The sequence below is a fragment of the Lithobates pipiens genome, unplaced genomic scaffold (assembly GCF_037356315.1).
Source record: "Lithobates pipiens isolate NorthernLeopardFrog02 unplaced genomic scaffold, aLitPip1_a1.2 Scaffold_25, whole genome shotgun sequence".
Lineage (NCBI taxonomy): Eukaryota > Metazoa > Chordata > Amphibia > Anura > Ranidae > Lithobates > Lithobates pipiens.
Window position 1 is genome coordinate 48,232,983 of NW_027507787.1, and position 14,455 is coordinate 48,247,437.

At 43.8% G+C, this 14,455-nt stretch overlaps 1 protein-coding gene across 2 annotated transcripts in view; it reads right to left on the reverse strand.

Moving 5' to 3' along the window:
* The window catches only part of TYSND1 (trypsin like peroxisomal matrix peptidase 1), a 36,620-nt gene extending 29,334 nt beyond the window's left edge, over positions 1-7,286 (reverse strand). The window contains exons 1-2 of one of the 2 annotated variants that reach the window (XM_077454422.1): positions 5,842-7,286; positions 1,918-2,048 (exon numbers count right to left, since the gene is read on the reverse strand). In XM_077454422.1, coding sequence (XP_077310548.1) covers positions 1,918-2,048; positions 5,842-7,121 — 1,411 coding nt within the window. In that variant the 5' untranslated portion in view covers positions 7,122-7,286. The remainder of the gene's footprint in view (positions 1-1,917; positions 2,049-5,841) is intronic. The other variant, XM_077454421.1, reaches the window with a different exon arrangement.
* Positions 7,287-14,455: the final 7,169 nt, after the last annotated feature.

The following is a 14,455-nucleotide window of genomic DNA, read 5'->3' on the forward strand; positions in this document are numbered from 1 at the left end:
TAATTCCTTATAAGGTAGACAACCATGTTGGTTGTAGCTCAGATTAAAGCCATACAGACCACTACCTTATATATAGTCTGATGTTAAGACTCAAATTATTTTCGCGCACAGTTTGATCCCATTAGGGGTGCGTGAGATAATATGGAATTTACAGATTCATTGTTACTCTAGTTTGTTACACCTTTTTTTTGGTTTCTTATGAGATGTAGGTATGCGACTAATATGACTCCATATATACGCATGTGTTGTTTAAATCAATTTTATCCAGCTTGGAGTAATTTCATCTATATGATAGATATTTACAAGTGTGTTTTTTTTTTTTTGTTTAATTTTTTTTTTTTTTTTATTGATCTATGCATGTCTATCTTATGCCAAATATCAATTCATATTGTTGCTTTATTTTCAAATTCTGTATTTCATAATTACAATGATATTCAGATTTATGTTTTACTATGTGTATGTAACATGCAATATTTGTTTTATCAATAATAATCAATAAAAACATTGAAACAAAAAATAAAAATTTTATATCTTTATGTTTGAAGCCTGAAATGTGGCAAAAGGTTGAAAAGTTCAAGGGGGCCGAATACTTTCGCAAGGCACTGTATCAGAAAATACAATCTGTATGCAGGACAAGTAATCGATTATGAAAATCGTTGACAACTATTTTTATAATCGATTAGTTGTTTCAGCCCTAAACATTAACCGCTTCTGAACCAGCCGCCGCAGTTAGACTGCGGCAGGTTGGCTCCCCTGTGCGAGCAATTGTAGCTGTATGTCGGCACTTTAAAAAGCTTTAGCAGGAGCGTGCCTGCAGCGTGTCCCCAGAGCTGATGACCGCCGGGCACCCGCGATCACTCACGACAGAGTGAAAACCAGGATCTGCGTGTGCAAACACTAAGGATGAGCTCAGGCGTGTTCGCAAACAGCACGTGCAGAGCCCACCAGGAAGTCGGCACTGGGGAGCGCTAATCACAAGCAGCGAGACATTGTCCCAATGTACGGCTGCAGAGATCAGGAAATGTCTCACTGCTTGTGATTAGCGCTCCCCAGGAAGGGGGCACACACAGATTCTGGAAGTCCATTAAAGGGGTGTTGCCGCCATCCTCACTAAGGGAAACAGGCAGTGGAGCCTTGCAGCTCCACTGGCCGTTTCCATCTGCGCATGCGCAAGTCGCGCAACGCTTTGCGAATGGCCCTGTTGTGTTCTGGCACACACACACACACCTCCCAGAAGGCAACAGGGCCACTCGCTAAAGAGGAGGAAGCGCCGTGGAATAGGAAGAGGCAGATTAGGAAGACTGCCTAGCAACAGGGGTTTCTTGTAAGTAAAAAAAAAAAAAGTTTTGTTTTTCAAATTTTTTTTATTAGTATTAATGCTATTTTTATTTTTATGGTGGCCCTCCACTTTAAGATAGATGAAGCTGAAGTCCCAAAGCTTTAAATCAGGATAGGAATCTTTATTTGGAGCCACATGACTAACTTTAGTCTAGGTGGTTATATTCTTGTAAGAGAATGCAGTTGGGCAGGTCACTCAACAGAGCCTTTTATAGACCTATGAGACTTAAGCTGGCCATACACCTATAGATTATCTGCAGATTTTCTATGGCTAGATGGAAAAAGTGGGAGATTCCTCCATCCACACAGTTTAGTGAACATGGAGAAATCTGTTGCACGTTTTCCATCTAACCATAGAAAATCTGCAGATAATCTATAGGTGTATGGCCAGCTTTAATCAATGACCTTTTATATTCTCCTTTGTTTGAGATGTGTATATAAAAAAAAAAAAAAAAAAAAAAAGCCACAATCATTTACTTCTGCGCTAAAAAGGTTTCTATCCTAAGGTGTAATGCTCAGTGCCAACAACACAAGTCCAAGGACTTGGCACGTTTTGGAATAAATATAATTACAACAAACCTGCACAATAGCCGGATGCCAGAACTGGTTCAGGTATACCAGATATTTCTTTTTCCAGTTGTATGATGGCAATGTCATAGGGAGAGGATTCCTGAGTTGAAAACACCACATCACCTCTGACAGGATGAAACCTACAAAATGTTTTCAGAAATGAATTAGAATTTTTGGCATGACAAAGACTTTTTTGGGATTTACTTATGACATCATCTTCATGTTTCCAGCATGGACTGGAAAGACACATACATGCTACCATTATGGAGGCAGCCTTGCAACAAAAGATAATGTTATATTTTAGGAATAGGACATGCGTGTTTTAGCCCAGGTTCACACTGAGCTGGGGGAATGAAGTTCAGCTGAACTTATTTTCATAATCGATTAGATGGTCGATTGTTTCGATTGATCGATTAATCATTAAGAACCTTAAAAGAAAAAAAAAAAAAAGTGGGTCAAATTGACGTTCATTGTGTATGTGATTTTTGTTCAGAAATGAAGGGAAAATGTCAAACAAAATTCTTTCATTCAGCGAATATTCTCACCTGAAAATTGATCCATGTGGCCAGCATAAGGCTCTGTACACACCTATGCCGTTTTTACTTTTGATCTGTTTCGGCAGTGCTTTTTGCTGTGCGTTTTGATTTTTACGCACATGATTTTAATACAATTTTGCGTTTTTTTGCATTTTTTGGGCAGATTAAAAAACACAAGTTGCTGCAAAAACGCATTACATTATTTTCTGCAGCTTCTCCATTGAACCAAAAAAGCACCCTTTTGCGTTAAAAGTCCCTGACCCTTTCCAAATATGCAGCGGCTGAAAAAAAGCACAGATATGAACGTGTCCCATAGGAAATCATGTAAATGAACTGTAGAGCGTTTCTACAAAAAGCACCAACAAACACATAGATGTGAAACAGGTCTAAGATGTTTAGTAACATAATGGGGTTAAAAAGACTAAAATTAGCCCTTTATAGTACAAAACAGCAGATAATCACTACTGGAAAGGGTTAATTTTTGTACTATAAAAGGGCTCATTTTAGTTTTTTTTTTAACCCCATTATGTTACAGGCCGATTAATCGATTAGTTGTTTCAGCCCTACACGATTTCAGACACATCTGTGCAGGTTTCTGCACAGATGTCAATGTAACTCGCAGCCCAAAATTGCAAAAAGTAATACAGAACCTACTTTTTGAAATCGGTGTGGGGCTGCAAATGCGGCGTCACACCCATTAGGACAGTGCCATTGCTGGAAATTGCCACCGATTTGACATGTCAAATCGTACCAATGTGAACCAGGGCTCCAGGGTACTCTGTCTGTAAAATAACCAGGAGGTGCACTGAAATTTCAGCCGCTGAAACAGATCGACCGAAAGAAGAAAAGGTGCAGATGATGGCACCGAAAAGGAGGCAGTCCACCCCAGGTGCGACACATTGCGGGGGTGTCATCCTGGCAGCTCAGTCAGAGTCCTCTTCTCCCTCCTCTTCTCCTTGTCACGCAGAGCCGCGATCTCCCTCTGTGTCACGGAGCTGATTATTCGACAACCCCTGTAACAATGTCCCACCTCCTGTGATAGACAGCACACTGATCCAATGGCAGGAAAATTGAATCAGCATAATGTATCACAGGAGGCGGGTCTTTGTTACTGCGGCTGCCCTGCCCTGTAAATTCGAATCCAGCTCCGTGACACAGCAGGAGATCGCCGCTCTGATACAGGCACCGGTGAGGCTGCATTGGTCTCCTGTATCATGTCTGCAGTCTCTGACCATCTCCTGCATCATATCTGCTAGAGGTACATCGAATGGAATTTTTGCTAATACTATTAGCAGTGTGTTTAAGTAAGAGATTGCAGACATGATACAAAAGATGGTCAGACTGCAAAATGCATTTTTCTTGAGCTTTTCTTGCACTAAAAAAAAAAAAAAAAAGGTGTCAACAATAAATTCATATTATTTTATATTGATATTAATTTAAAAAAAAAAAGTTTAATAAAATACAATTATATATAAAAATATACATTTTTTTTTTTTAAAAACTGTCATTTTCGGCTAAGTGCATCCTGCATTTTCGGTACCAAAATTTCCATTCGGTGCACCTCTAAAAATAACAGCACACATCCAGTCAAGGCATGCTGGGGAAACCATGTCATCAGTCTGCTGCAGCTAAGATGAATTTGCTAAGCTGACTCACTAAAGCCTCATACACACGATAGGACTTTGTACAAACTTTCCCTTGGATTTTTGTACAAAGGGCGTTGGCCGTGAACTTGTATTGCATACACACAGCAGGACTTTTTTAGCCAACTTTCACCAAATCATGTGGTTTTTCTGCTCTTTACCGCCACCTTTGGTCAACTTCTGTATTGTTGTCTGATCTTTTGCATTGGTTCTGAGCATGCGTGTTTGTACTTTGTACAAAAGTCCTATGGGTTTTCTGTACACACGATCAGACTTTGCTCCATCGGACTTTTGTTGCCAGAAAGTTTGTCCATTCGCACAGCCAACAAAAGTCAGATGAAAACCAAAAAAAGTTTGTCCGAGGGAGCGTACACACGGTCGGATGTTGCTCCAAAACAGCTCATTTGCATGTTTGTTGTCAAAAAGTCTGATAGTGTGTATGGAAGATGGAATAGTGCAACTTTCCAACATCTGACAAGGCACTGCTAGGACCTCTAAAACGGAGAAGAAGAAAGAAGAAAGAAGAAAGAAGAAGAGGAGGAGGAGGAGGAGGAAAGCTTCCTAGTGAGCAGGGCCGAAACCACACCATCCTTTGGGATACACCTTACTATTGGCTAGTAAGGGCAGTCATTACAGTACCAGGCAGCTCGGTCAGTTATTTGCAATAAAGCACCCCCATGATGTCAGGGGTCCCATCAAGCTATACAGTGGCTCTAAAGCAGTTGGGATCTTGGGGTGTCCAATAACTGATACTTTAGGCTCATTTCACATGGAGCCATCTTTGAACTGTGTGTTCCTCCCAGCGTTTTAGTGTGTCCAGGAGAAACATGAATTGGACATGGATGAAAATTGGAGCCAGTATATTTAAAACCAGTCTAACATACTGTGGTGCACGCTATATTGTGAGTGTTTTTAATCTGCATTTATTTTTTTAAATAAAAAGGTTGCTTTACGGAAAACACTGTTTTTATCACATCTATTTAGTGATGGCCTTCGGGAGTGGATGGTATTATGAGAGGTCATCTATCATACAAGCACAGTAGACCCCATATATTCCTTTAAAAAGGGAACGCCACATTGCACCCAAATATTAAGTATGCCAGCTTCATGAGGTGAGCTGCTAGTGATGGTGGATTAGGAGTCGCATGAAGTGGTGATAACCACTCCAAAACCACTTTCCACGTGTCAACAAGTGAAATATGGATCACTTTTTGCACATTTCATGGGGTGCAGATTTAATGTTCTCTATAGACATTTAACTAATATTTGGGACTTTTGCACATTTTATGTTTGTTATGGATATTTATTATTGTTTGATAATTTCTGCATACATGGTATAAACATATTTATGGGGATGTAGCAAAGGATTTCGTTTTATATATTTACTTTGGTAGTGGTGTGGGTTCTTAGTTAGTCCAGCAGCAACATATTAGAGTTGGTTTACTAAAGGCTAAAAGATTGTGCGCTTTGCAAAGTGCAGTTGCATCAGAGCTTAGTAAATGAGGGAGAACTCTGCTGACTTCCATCATCCAATCATGTGCAAGCAAAAATGCTGTTTTTGTATTTTTCTTGCATGTGATTGGCTATGCTTTGCAAAGTGAACCTCATTTACTGAGACCTGGAGCAACTGCAGAGTATTTGACTTTAGTAAATCAACCCCATGGCATAAGGTTTTTAAGTTTTGTAGTTTGATTGTGCAAGAAAATGCACATTTCGTATGCGCTATATTAACCCTTTAAATATTCTCGGCCTACCTTTTAAAAGCATAATGATGTCCACTTGTCATGATAGCACTCTGGACCTTCACAGAGACTTTGGATGAATGTCTCACCACATGTCGGCACGTCAGCACCAGTTTTGAGTTTAGCAGAACTCCCGATCCCCATGACTGGCCTGAATCCACTAGAACAGCCACTGCCATCAGGCGTTCTGAGGGTCTTGCACCTCTATCGGGTCTGTCCACAATACATCTCCCCATCTCCAGTGCTGTCAATTCATGTTTTACAGCAACATCTGCCTTGCCAAGTGCCTTAATAACGTTATTAATGATATGGCTAATGGAACAAGCCAAAGCCAATCCTACCCATTCGTTTGCCTTCCAGCACAGCGGCGCCACGATAATTCCTATCAAATACAAACGTCCATGTTCTAACAAATACACGCCCCCTCCTTCTGACCCCGGGAGACAACGGGCATCGGTAAGCAGTACGACGTTTCCATCTCCGGCAACGTTGCTTAGGACTCCTTTACTAACGGTGTTTAAAAAGATGTCGGTGTAGAAAGAGCCAAATGGAGAGCCGCATGCAAACACCGTACTGCCTTTTACCAGAGCGGAAGATTTCATGGACTTCAGTCTGCTCTTAGCTTGGGTAGGTGGGCTCTGCAACTTCAGAACAGCAAACCAATGTAGGTGTGCCAGATCTTTCTGGAATTCATATTCTTTCTCGTCTTCGCTGGAAAACACCCAGCCGTCTTCTCTCCTGAATAAGCTGGAAAATGCCATTTGAAATTCAGGGCACGGTACTACCATGAGAAGGTCAGCCTGGCACTGCAATCGCTGGCTCTGCCGCTTTGACATGGGCACTAGGCCGACCCCTGACCTCTGATCCTGAGGGTTGGCATGGGTTCTGTGTTCTTCGCCTATCTTGGGTTCCAACGGGCATTCCACCTGAATGAATAAATCGGGTGGGAAGTCATGGGATGAAAGCACGGTGTCATCAGAGGGAGACAATGGAAGGTCCTTTTCTTTTAAGAAAGGAAAAAACACAGCGGCCTGACAGATGACAATTCCTGCACTCCGGTCTAAGATCACCCCACTGCAGCTCCACCACCCATCACCTTCACTTCTAGCTGGAGGATTTCTCCCTCTATATACATCAGAGGGGACATCTCTGGGATCTGATCCACCAAGGGATGGCTGAAAGGTGGTGACAACGCAGCCACTGCATTCTGCAAGCAGCAGGTGAGACCTCATCATTATACTGTGTATACCATGTGTACAATGACCGATCGCATCACTGATGATCCTACACATACATGTTACATAGGACCCGTCCTTCTAATCCCAGGAGATCCGCACCGATCTTCATCTCCAGCCCAGAGTACACATTCAAAGTTCAATGACAGCTGCATGACCAGGAAGTTGTCACCCCATGCACGTGTTGTAGTGGCCAAGTCTTCTACCCAATAGACTGCTAGGCTACGAGCAGCTGAGTCTCCCACCCAATAGGCTGCTGGGCTGTGAGCAGCTGCGCCGCCCACTCATTAGGCTGTCGTGCTGTGAGTGGCTGAGCCTCCCATCCAATGGGCTGCAGTGCTGTCATTAGCTGAGCCTCCCAACCAATAGGCTACCTTGCTATCAGTAGCTGAGCCTCCCAGCCAATAGACTGCCGTGCTGTGATTAGCGGAGTCTCCAACCCAATTGGCTGCCGTGCTATGAGTGGCTGTACCGCCCCCCCCCCAACACGCTACTGTGCAGTGAGTGGATGAGCCTCCCACCCTGTAGGCTATCGTGATGTATCTACAGATTTCATTGGCTGATTCCGATGACACGAGCAGGTGTCATCCCAACTCGAGCGGAGAGCAAGTACTGTGCAGCGTTCACAGCAATACATTCATCGTCCTGAGGGGGGCGCCAGACTCACTTTACACATTCAATCAAGAAAGCTAGAAAGTGAAGTGATGTGTTTGTGTCCCTTCTGTGTGCCTCATTGCCTCAGCACAGCAGAGAGTAAAGAGAAAGAAAAGCTGTTGATGGCAGAGATATGTTCTGTTACTTCTGCAATAAGAAAAACGTACGTGCCTGTGCAGTCTTCTTCAGAATATACTCTGTATGCTGAGATGGTGTACAGAAGAGGCGGAGCTAGAATCTTCAGGGCCCTGGTGCAAGAAACCATGAGGGGCCCCCGGCCGGGGTCCTTCCTTCTGAGGCCAGAGCCCAGTCCCAATTGCACTTGCGACCCTGGTATAGTTCCATAGTTCATTGTCCAAAATTTTATGGGGACATTTTTTTTCTGTAGGAGGGGGTCTTATAATTAGGGGATGGGGCATTCATTTCTAGACATTCCGAAGTGGGTGAAGAATCAGATCAGGCGTCCCTCCCTACATCAGGTGTCCCCAGCAGAGCCCCTCCTTACATAAGGATCCCCCAGCAGAGTCCCTCCTTACATCAGGTGTCCCCAGCAGAGTCCCTCCTTACTTAAGGAGCCCCCAGCAGAGTCCCTCCTTACATAAGGAGCCCCCAGCAGAGTCCCTCCTTACATAAGGAGCCCCCAGCAGAGTCCCTCCTTACATCAGGTGTCCCCAGCAGAGTCCCTCCTTACATAAGGAGCCCCCAGCAGAGTCCCTCCTTACATAAGGAGCCCCCAGCAGAGTCCCTCTTTACATCAGGTGTCCCCAACAGAGCCCCTCCTTACATAAGGAGCCCCCAGCAGAGTCCCTCCTTACATCAGGTGTCCCCAGCAGAGTCCCTCCTTACATCAGGTGTCCCCAGTAGTTCAATTTTGTTCTCATCTGACCAGAGCACCTTCTTCCACATGTTTGCTGTGTCCCCCACATGGCTTATCACAAACTTCTTAAACTTGGGGACTTCTTATGTCTTTCTTTTAACAATGACTTTCTTCTTGCCACTCTTCCATAAAGGGCAGATTTGTGGAGCGCACAACTAATAGTTGTCCTGTGGACAGATTCCCCCACCTGGGCTGTGGATCTCTGCTGCTCCTCCAGAGTTACCATGAGCCTCTTGGCTGCTTCTCTGATGAATGCTCTCTTTGCCCTGCCTAACAGTTTTGAGGGATGACCATATCTTGATAGGTTTGCAGTTGGGCCATACTCTTTCCATTTTTGGATGATGGATTGAAAGGTGCTCCATGAGATGTTCTTGGGATATTTTTATACCTGTCTGGTGTGTTTCTTGGCCTTCATGATGCTGTATGTTCACTAGGGTTCTCTAAAAAACCTCTGAGGGCTTCAGAGAACAGCTGAATTCATACTGAGATTAAATTACACACAGGTGGGCTCTATTTACTAATTAGGTGATGTCTGAAGTCAATTGGTTCCACTAGATTTTAGTTAGGGGTATCAGAGTAAAGGGGGCTGAATACAAATGCACACCACACTTTTCACATATTTATTTATCATTTTCCTTCCACGTCACAATTATGTGCCACTTTGTTTCGGTCTATCACGTAAAATCACAATAAAATACATTTACGTTTTTGGTTGTAACATGACAAAATGTGGAACATTTCAAGGGGTATGAATACTTTTTCTAGGCACTGTACAAAGGCTTTGAGCCCTGGCTCACACTGACAGCAGGAATAAAATTGTGTGAGTTTAGCTGAATTTGCACGATTTTATTCCCGCATGTCAGAGACCTGTGTGCATTGAAATCACCAAAAGCATACCTCCCTACTTCTTTAGATGGGAATGAGGGACACCTATCAGCAAAATTATGCAGGCATAGGACACACCCCTTGCCACACCCCCTTAAAGGAGAATTGTTAAAAAAACAAGATTGGTTAAACCCACAAGTGCTTTGTTTACCACTACTATTCCTTCATACTTACCTTTGGAATTTACAAATGCTGCAATTTAGAAATTGGATGAAAGGTTTAGACCTGAAAAATACTCTTTGATAGATAAAAAGTGCATTTTATATACAACTACATAGATCAGACCAAAGTGAGGGACGAATGAGGCGGAAAGAGGGACAGTGTTCCCAAACAGGGACAGTCCCTTGAAATCAGAAACGGTTGGGAGCTATGTCAAAAGTAGTACAGAAACTACTTTTGGGAATTGGTGCGGCACCGGAAATGCAGCGTCGCACCGATTTGGACTGTGCCATTGCCGTCGATTTGATTGTCAAAGCGCATGCCAAATCTCATCAATGTGAACAAGGGCTGAACTAGAGAGTTCAGAGAAGGGCAAGACATGAATAAGAGAGTTATGAGGAATGATTACATAGATCACATTTATGCCGCGTACACACGATCAAATTGTCTGGTGGAATTGGTCCGGCAAACAATCCGCCTGACTTTATAACAAACGGAGTTGGCCACACACGGACACTCCGAAAGTCTGGCGATTTCTAACGCGATGACGTACAGCACGTACGACGGGACTAGAAAAAGGAAGTTCAATAGCCAGTAGCCAATAGCTTCCTTCTCGTACTTGCTTCAGAGCGTGCGTCATTCTTAGTCCGCCAGACTAGCACACTGACGAATGGATTGTCCGCCGAAAGCCAAGTCCAGCGGACAAATTTTGAGTCAAAACAACTTTCTAAGTGCGCCGGACTTTACGATGAAAAAGTCAGCTGAAGCCCACACACGATCGAATTGTCCAGCGTACTGTGGTCCGGCGGACAATTCGATCGTGTGTACGTGCCATTATTCACACTGGTAAAGAGGTGCCTGGGGCCAGGTGCATGCGGGCATAAGAATTTACCAGTGTTTATACTCAGAAAAATCCTTAGTAAAATGTTCAATAAAGACCTTGCATAAACATACCTATACAGACATACAATTCTTCTTCATTGCCAGTGCAATATACGCATTGTAATGCACACACACACGTAAATTACGGCACTCGATCATACCATTTTCTATTTTTCTTTTACAGACCTGTACTTATGTCTATATTACTGATCTTTAGGCAGCTGTGTGCATAGACAAGGAAAAAACATGGAGATTTTTATTCCTGTGTGCAAGAGGCCTAAGAGGGGACATGATCACATTTATCAATGCTGGCTTTTACATTAGTAATACAAATGTTTCATTCAACTAATACTGATCAGATTGCCCATGTTAAAGTGCCTTAAGGCCCCATTCACACCAAATCCAACTGTGAAATTGTGCGACTTCATTTGAAATCGCACAATTTCCAAGCCGCATGTCAGTGCGACTTCAAATGCGACTTGGCTAACATTTGTGCGACTTCATAGATGTCTATGCAAGTCACATCTGAAATTGGCAAAAATAGGGCAGGAACTTATTTTTCAAATTGGTGGCACCTGCAAAGACACCGATTTGAACAGTTCCATTTCTGACAACTTGTCATGCAATTTGGACCTGTCAAATTGCATAACAAATCGCACCAGTGTGAAAGGGGGCTAAGGAGCGGTAGAACTTGGAAACAAAAGTGCATGCTTTACTCTAAAAACACCAAACAACATGATGGGCTAAAGCCCAATGCCAGCCGACATCACTCAGCCAGTTTATCTTAGGAAAGATCCCGACTTTATAGTCAGGATCCCCCAGATGCCTGGACCAGCAGCTGGCTCAGCCTCTCGGTAAGCTGCTTGGAGGCTGAGCCAGCCACTCTCTCACCCCCTCCACAGCACAGTGCCCCAGCAAGCACTGGAGGGGCAGAGCAGAGTGCCTGCAAGCTGAAGACCAAGCTGAGCGATCATCGGTCTTTGATCACTCAGTTCTCAGTCTTAGAGGCGGTGGGGGACAGCTGAACTTGGGATCGGTGCTGCAGCAGTTTGTTTGTGTATTTTAATTTTTTTTTACCCCTTCCCACCAATGGTATACGTAGCCGCGGCCTCACTGGACATGTTTTTCTTTCTCTCGTGGGGCCACATATATGAATACTGCACAGCATGATCCCAGCACAAACACCAGGCTCACACTGGGAGCCCTGGTTCCACCTGATAGCCTCTGATTCGTTATCACAGTGATCAGTCACTGTGAACCCGCCCCTGTGTTTACTTGCATTTCTGAATGGAGAGGAAGATGTATTGCATTTTCATCTCCTTGTACAAGATGAAGTAGATGTAAATAAAAGAAAGTGTGTAAAAAAATAAAAATTAAAAATAGATCAAGACTTAGATCTAGGTCAGTGCCAGGGTTAGTATTATGGGCAGTGCAGGTCAAAGGTCAAGGTCAGTATATTTTTGGCAGGATTTCTTTTTAAAGCATTTTTTGAAATTAGTGTCAGTAGATAGAATGGAAAAAAAAAAGGAAAATGCGCACCATTGCTACTGACTGGGCCCTACTACGGGTACACATACACATATGTGGTATTGCTGTGATTGTCAGGAGCAGGATAATTTATTTTAGGGTATTCTTTGGTGGTAAATTGTGGTAATAGCAAGAAATATACAGCTAAATTTAAAAAAATATATATATTTTTTGTTTACTATTTTGGGCCAGATCGTTACAATTTGCCACCAAAAGAAAGCCCAATTTGTCCTGAAAAAATACAAGATATAATCCGGTTGGATACACAAAGTAGTTGTGATGATATGTACAGATTTATCAACACATGTCAAAGTTACAAAATTGTGTTCAGGCATTAACATTTGTTTTACTTTCAGTCACAAATGGGTTAAAAAGCCATACTTCTCTATTAATACATCCAGGTCCTGGCATAGCTCATAGTAGTGAGGCACATTCAGCTGTGCTTGTTCTGTACTGTTGAAGATCCTTCACCATTCATCCAAGTAACTTCTTCAGTTCTAAATGGAAGGGCCACTTGTACAATTTGATTTGACAAACAACTACTCACCCTTTTTCCTGCATCTAACAATGACATGGGTGGAAACTTTTGGAATGAGTGTATTTTTAAGCGGGGCCCCTCTGTGTCCTGAACGCTGGCACTGGGAAGCTGCAGTTGTGTAAATGGATACATCTCATAAATAGAAAGGCAATGTCAGCCATTTACTAGGATAGCAGAAGCTCTAGTATGTTTTCAACAACACAGCTTGAAAACAGAGATGTACACAAACAACTTGTGTTGCAAGGAGGTTCATTTAGTAAAGGCAAATAGACAGTGCAATTGCGCTTGGGAAAGTGCACAAAATGTTCCCATAAAGCTTAGAGAATGTGGTAAAGCTTCAGGTTGTTTAAAACGCCCAATCAAGTGCAAAGAAAAAACAGAAAACAAAACAGCATTTTTTGATTGCACGTGATTGGATGATGGAAATCAGCAGAGTTTCACCACATTCCCTAAGCTCTGGGGAAATTAGTGCAACTGTACTTGCAAAGTCGCAGTCTTTTTGCCTTTAGTAAACCAACCCCAATGCCGTAGTAGCAATGATGTTAGTAGATTTGTGATTTAACCACTTTCTGACTGCCCACTGTAGATACACTGTTGCAGGGTGTCTATGCCAGATCGCAGACAGCGGGAGCCCAGCAGTAGGTACCACAGTGATGTTCGCCGGCATACCCACCGATTGAAAAGTACACAGGCAGAACGCCGTTCTGCCTATGTAAACAAGGCAGATTGACATTCTGTCAGTCAGGAAGGTATTGATCCTTTGTTCCTGCAGGAACCTATATTAATGCACCCCCCACCCCAAAGCACCTTGCCCCCATGTTGATGGGGACAAGGGCCTCTTCCCGACAACCCTTGCCCGGTGGTTGTCAGGGTCTGCGGGCTTATCGGAATCTGGAAGCTCCTTTTAATAAGGGGGCCACCAGATCCCGGCCCTCCCCCCTATGTGAATGAGTATGGGGTACATCCTACCCATTCACCTGGAAAAAAAAGTAGTGTATTGTATTGTTAAAGTGGTTGTAAACCCTTACAAACCACTTTGACCTACAGGTAAGCCTAGATTAAGGCTTACCTGTAGGTCCAAGCAATATCTCCTAAACCTATATGGTTTAGGAGATATTTGCCCGAAAACGGGCACCGCTGTCTACGGCGCATGCGCCGTAGACAGCGGCGCGCAGGCACACTGAGCGCGGCATTCTCAGTGACGGAGCTGCCGCGCGTGTCGGCTCCCGTGCGCATGCGCGGGAGTGACGTCATCGCAGCTTCGCCGAATGACAGTGGCGGAGCTGCGAGACCCCACCAACAAGATGGATGCGGCGGACTACAGGGGACAGCGGCGACTTCCCTGGCTCCTGTGTCAGGTAAGTGACACATAATGGGCTACTATGCGATGCATAGTAGTCCATTATGCTTTGCCTTTGCAGGGAATGAAAGAGGAAGTAAACTCATCAGGGTTTACTTCCTCTTTAAATAATACAGTAGACAGTTTTTGACAAGTCTTTTATTAAAAATCTTCTTTGCCGCTTCTTCCTCCATCTTCTCCCGCATCTTCATCCTCCAGTCTTCTTCTTCCGCTCTTCTTTGTCCAGTGTTTGTCTTCCTCTGCTGCCGCTGCTCCCGCCGACGACCCTCCTCCGATGGTGTGTCCCGCCGATCTGTCAGCGCCAATGTTCTGCATTCCGTAAATAACAAGGGGCGTGGCAATTGGATTGCATCACCTGGAGGCCACGCCCCATTGTGACCTCACCACCAGGGGCATTATGGGTGTGTGACGTCACAAGGGGAGTGGCCTCTGGGTGACGTAATCTGATTGCCACGAATCCTCGTTATTTAAGGAATGCAGGACATCGGCGCCAACAGATCAGCGGACCG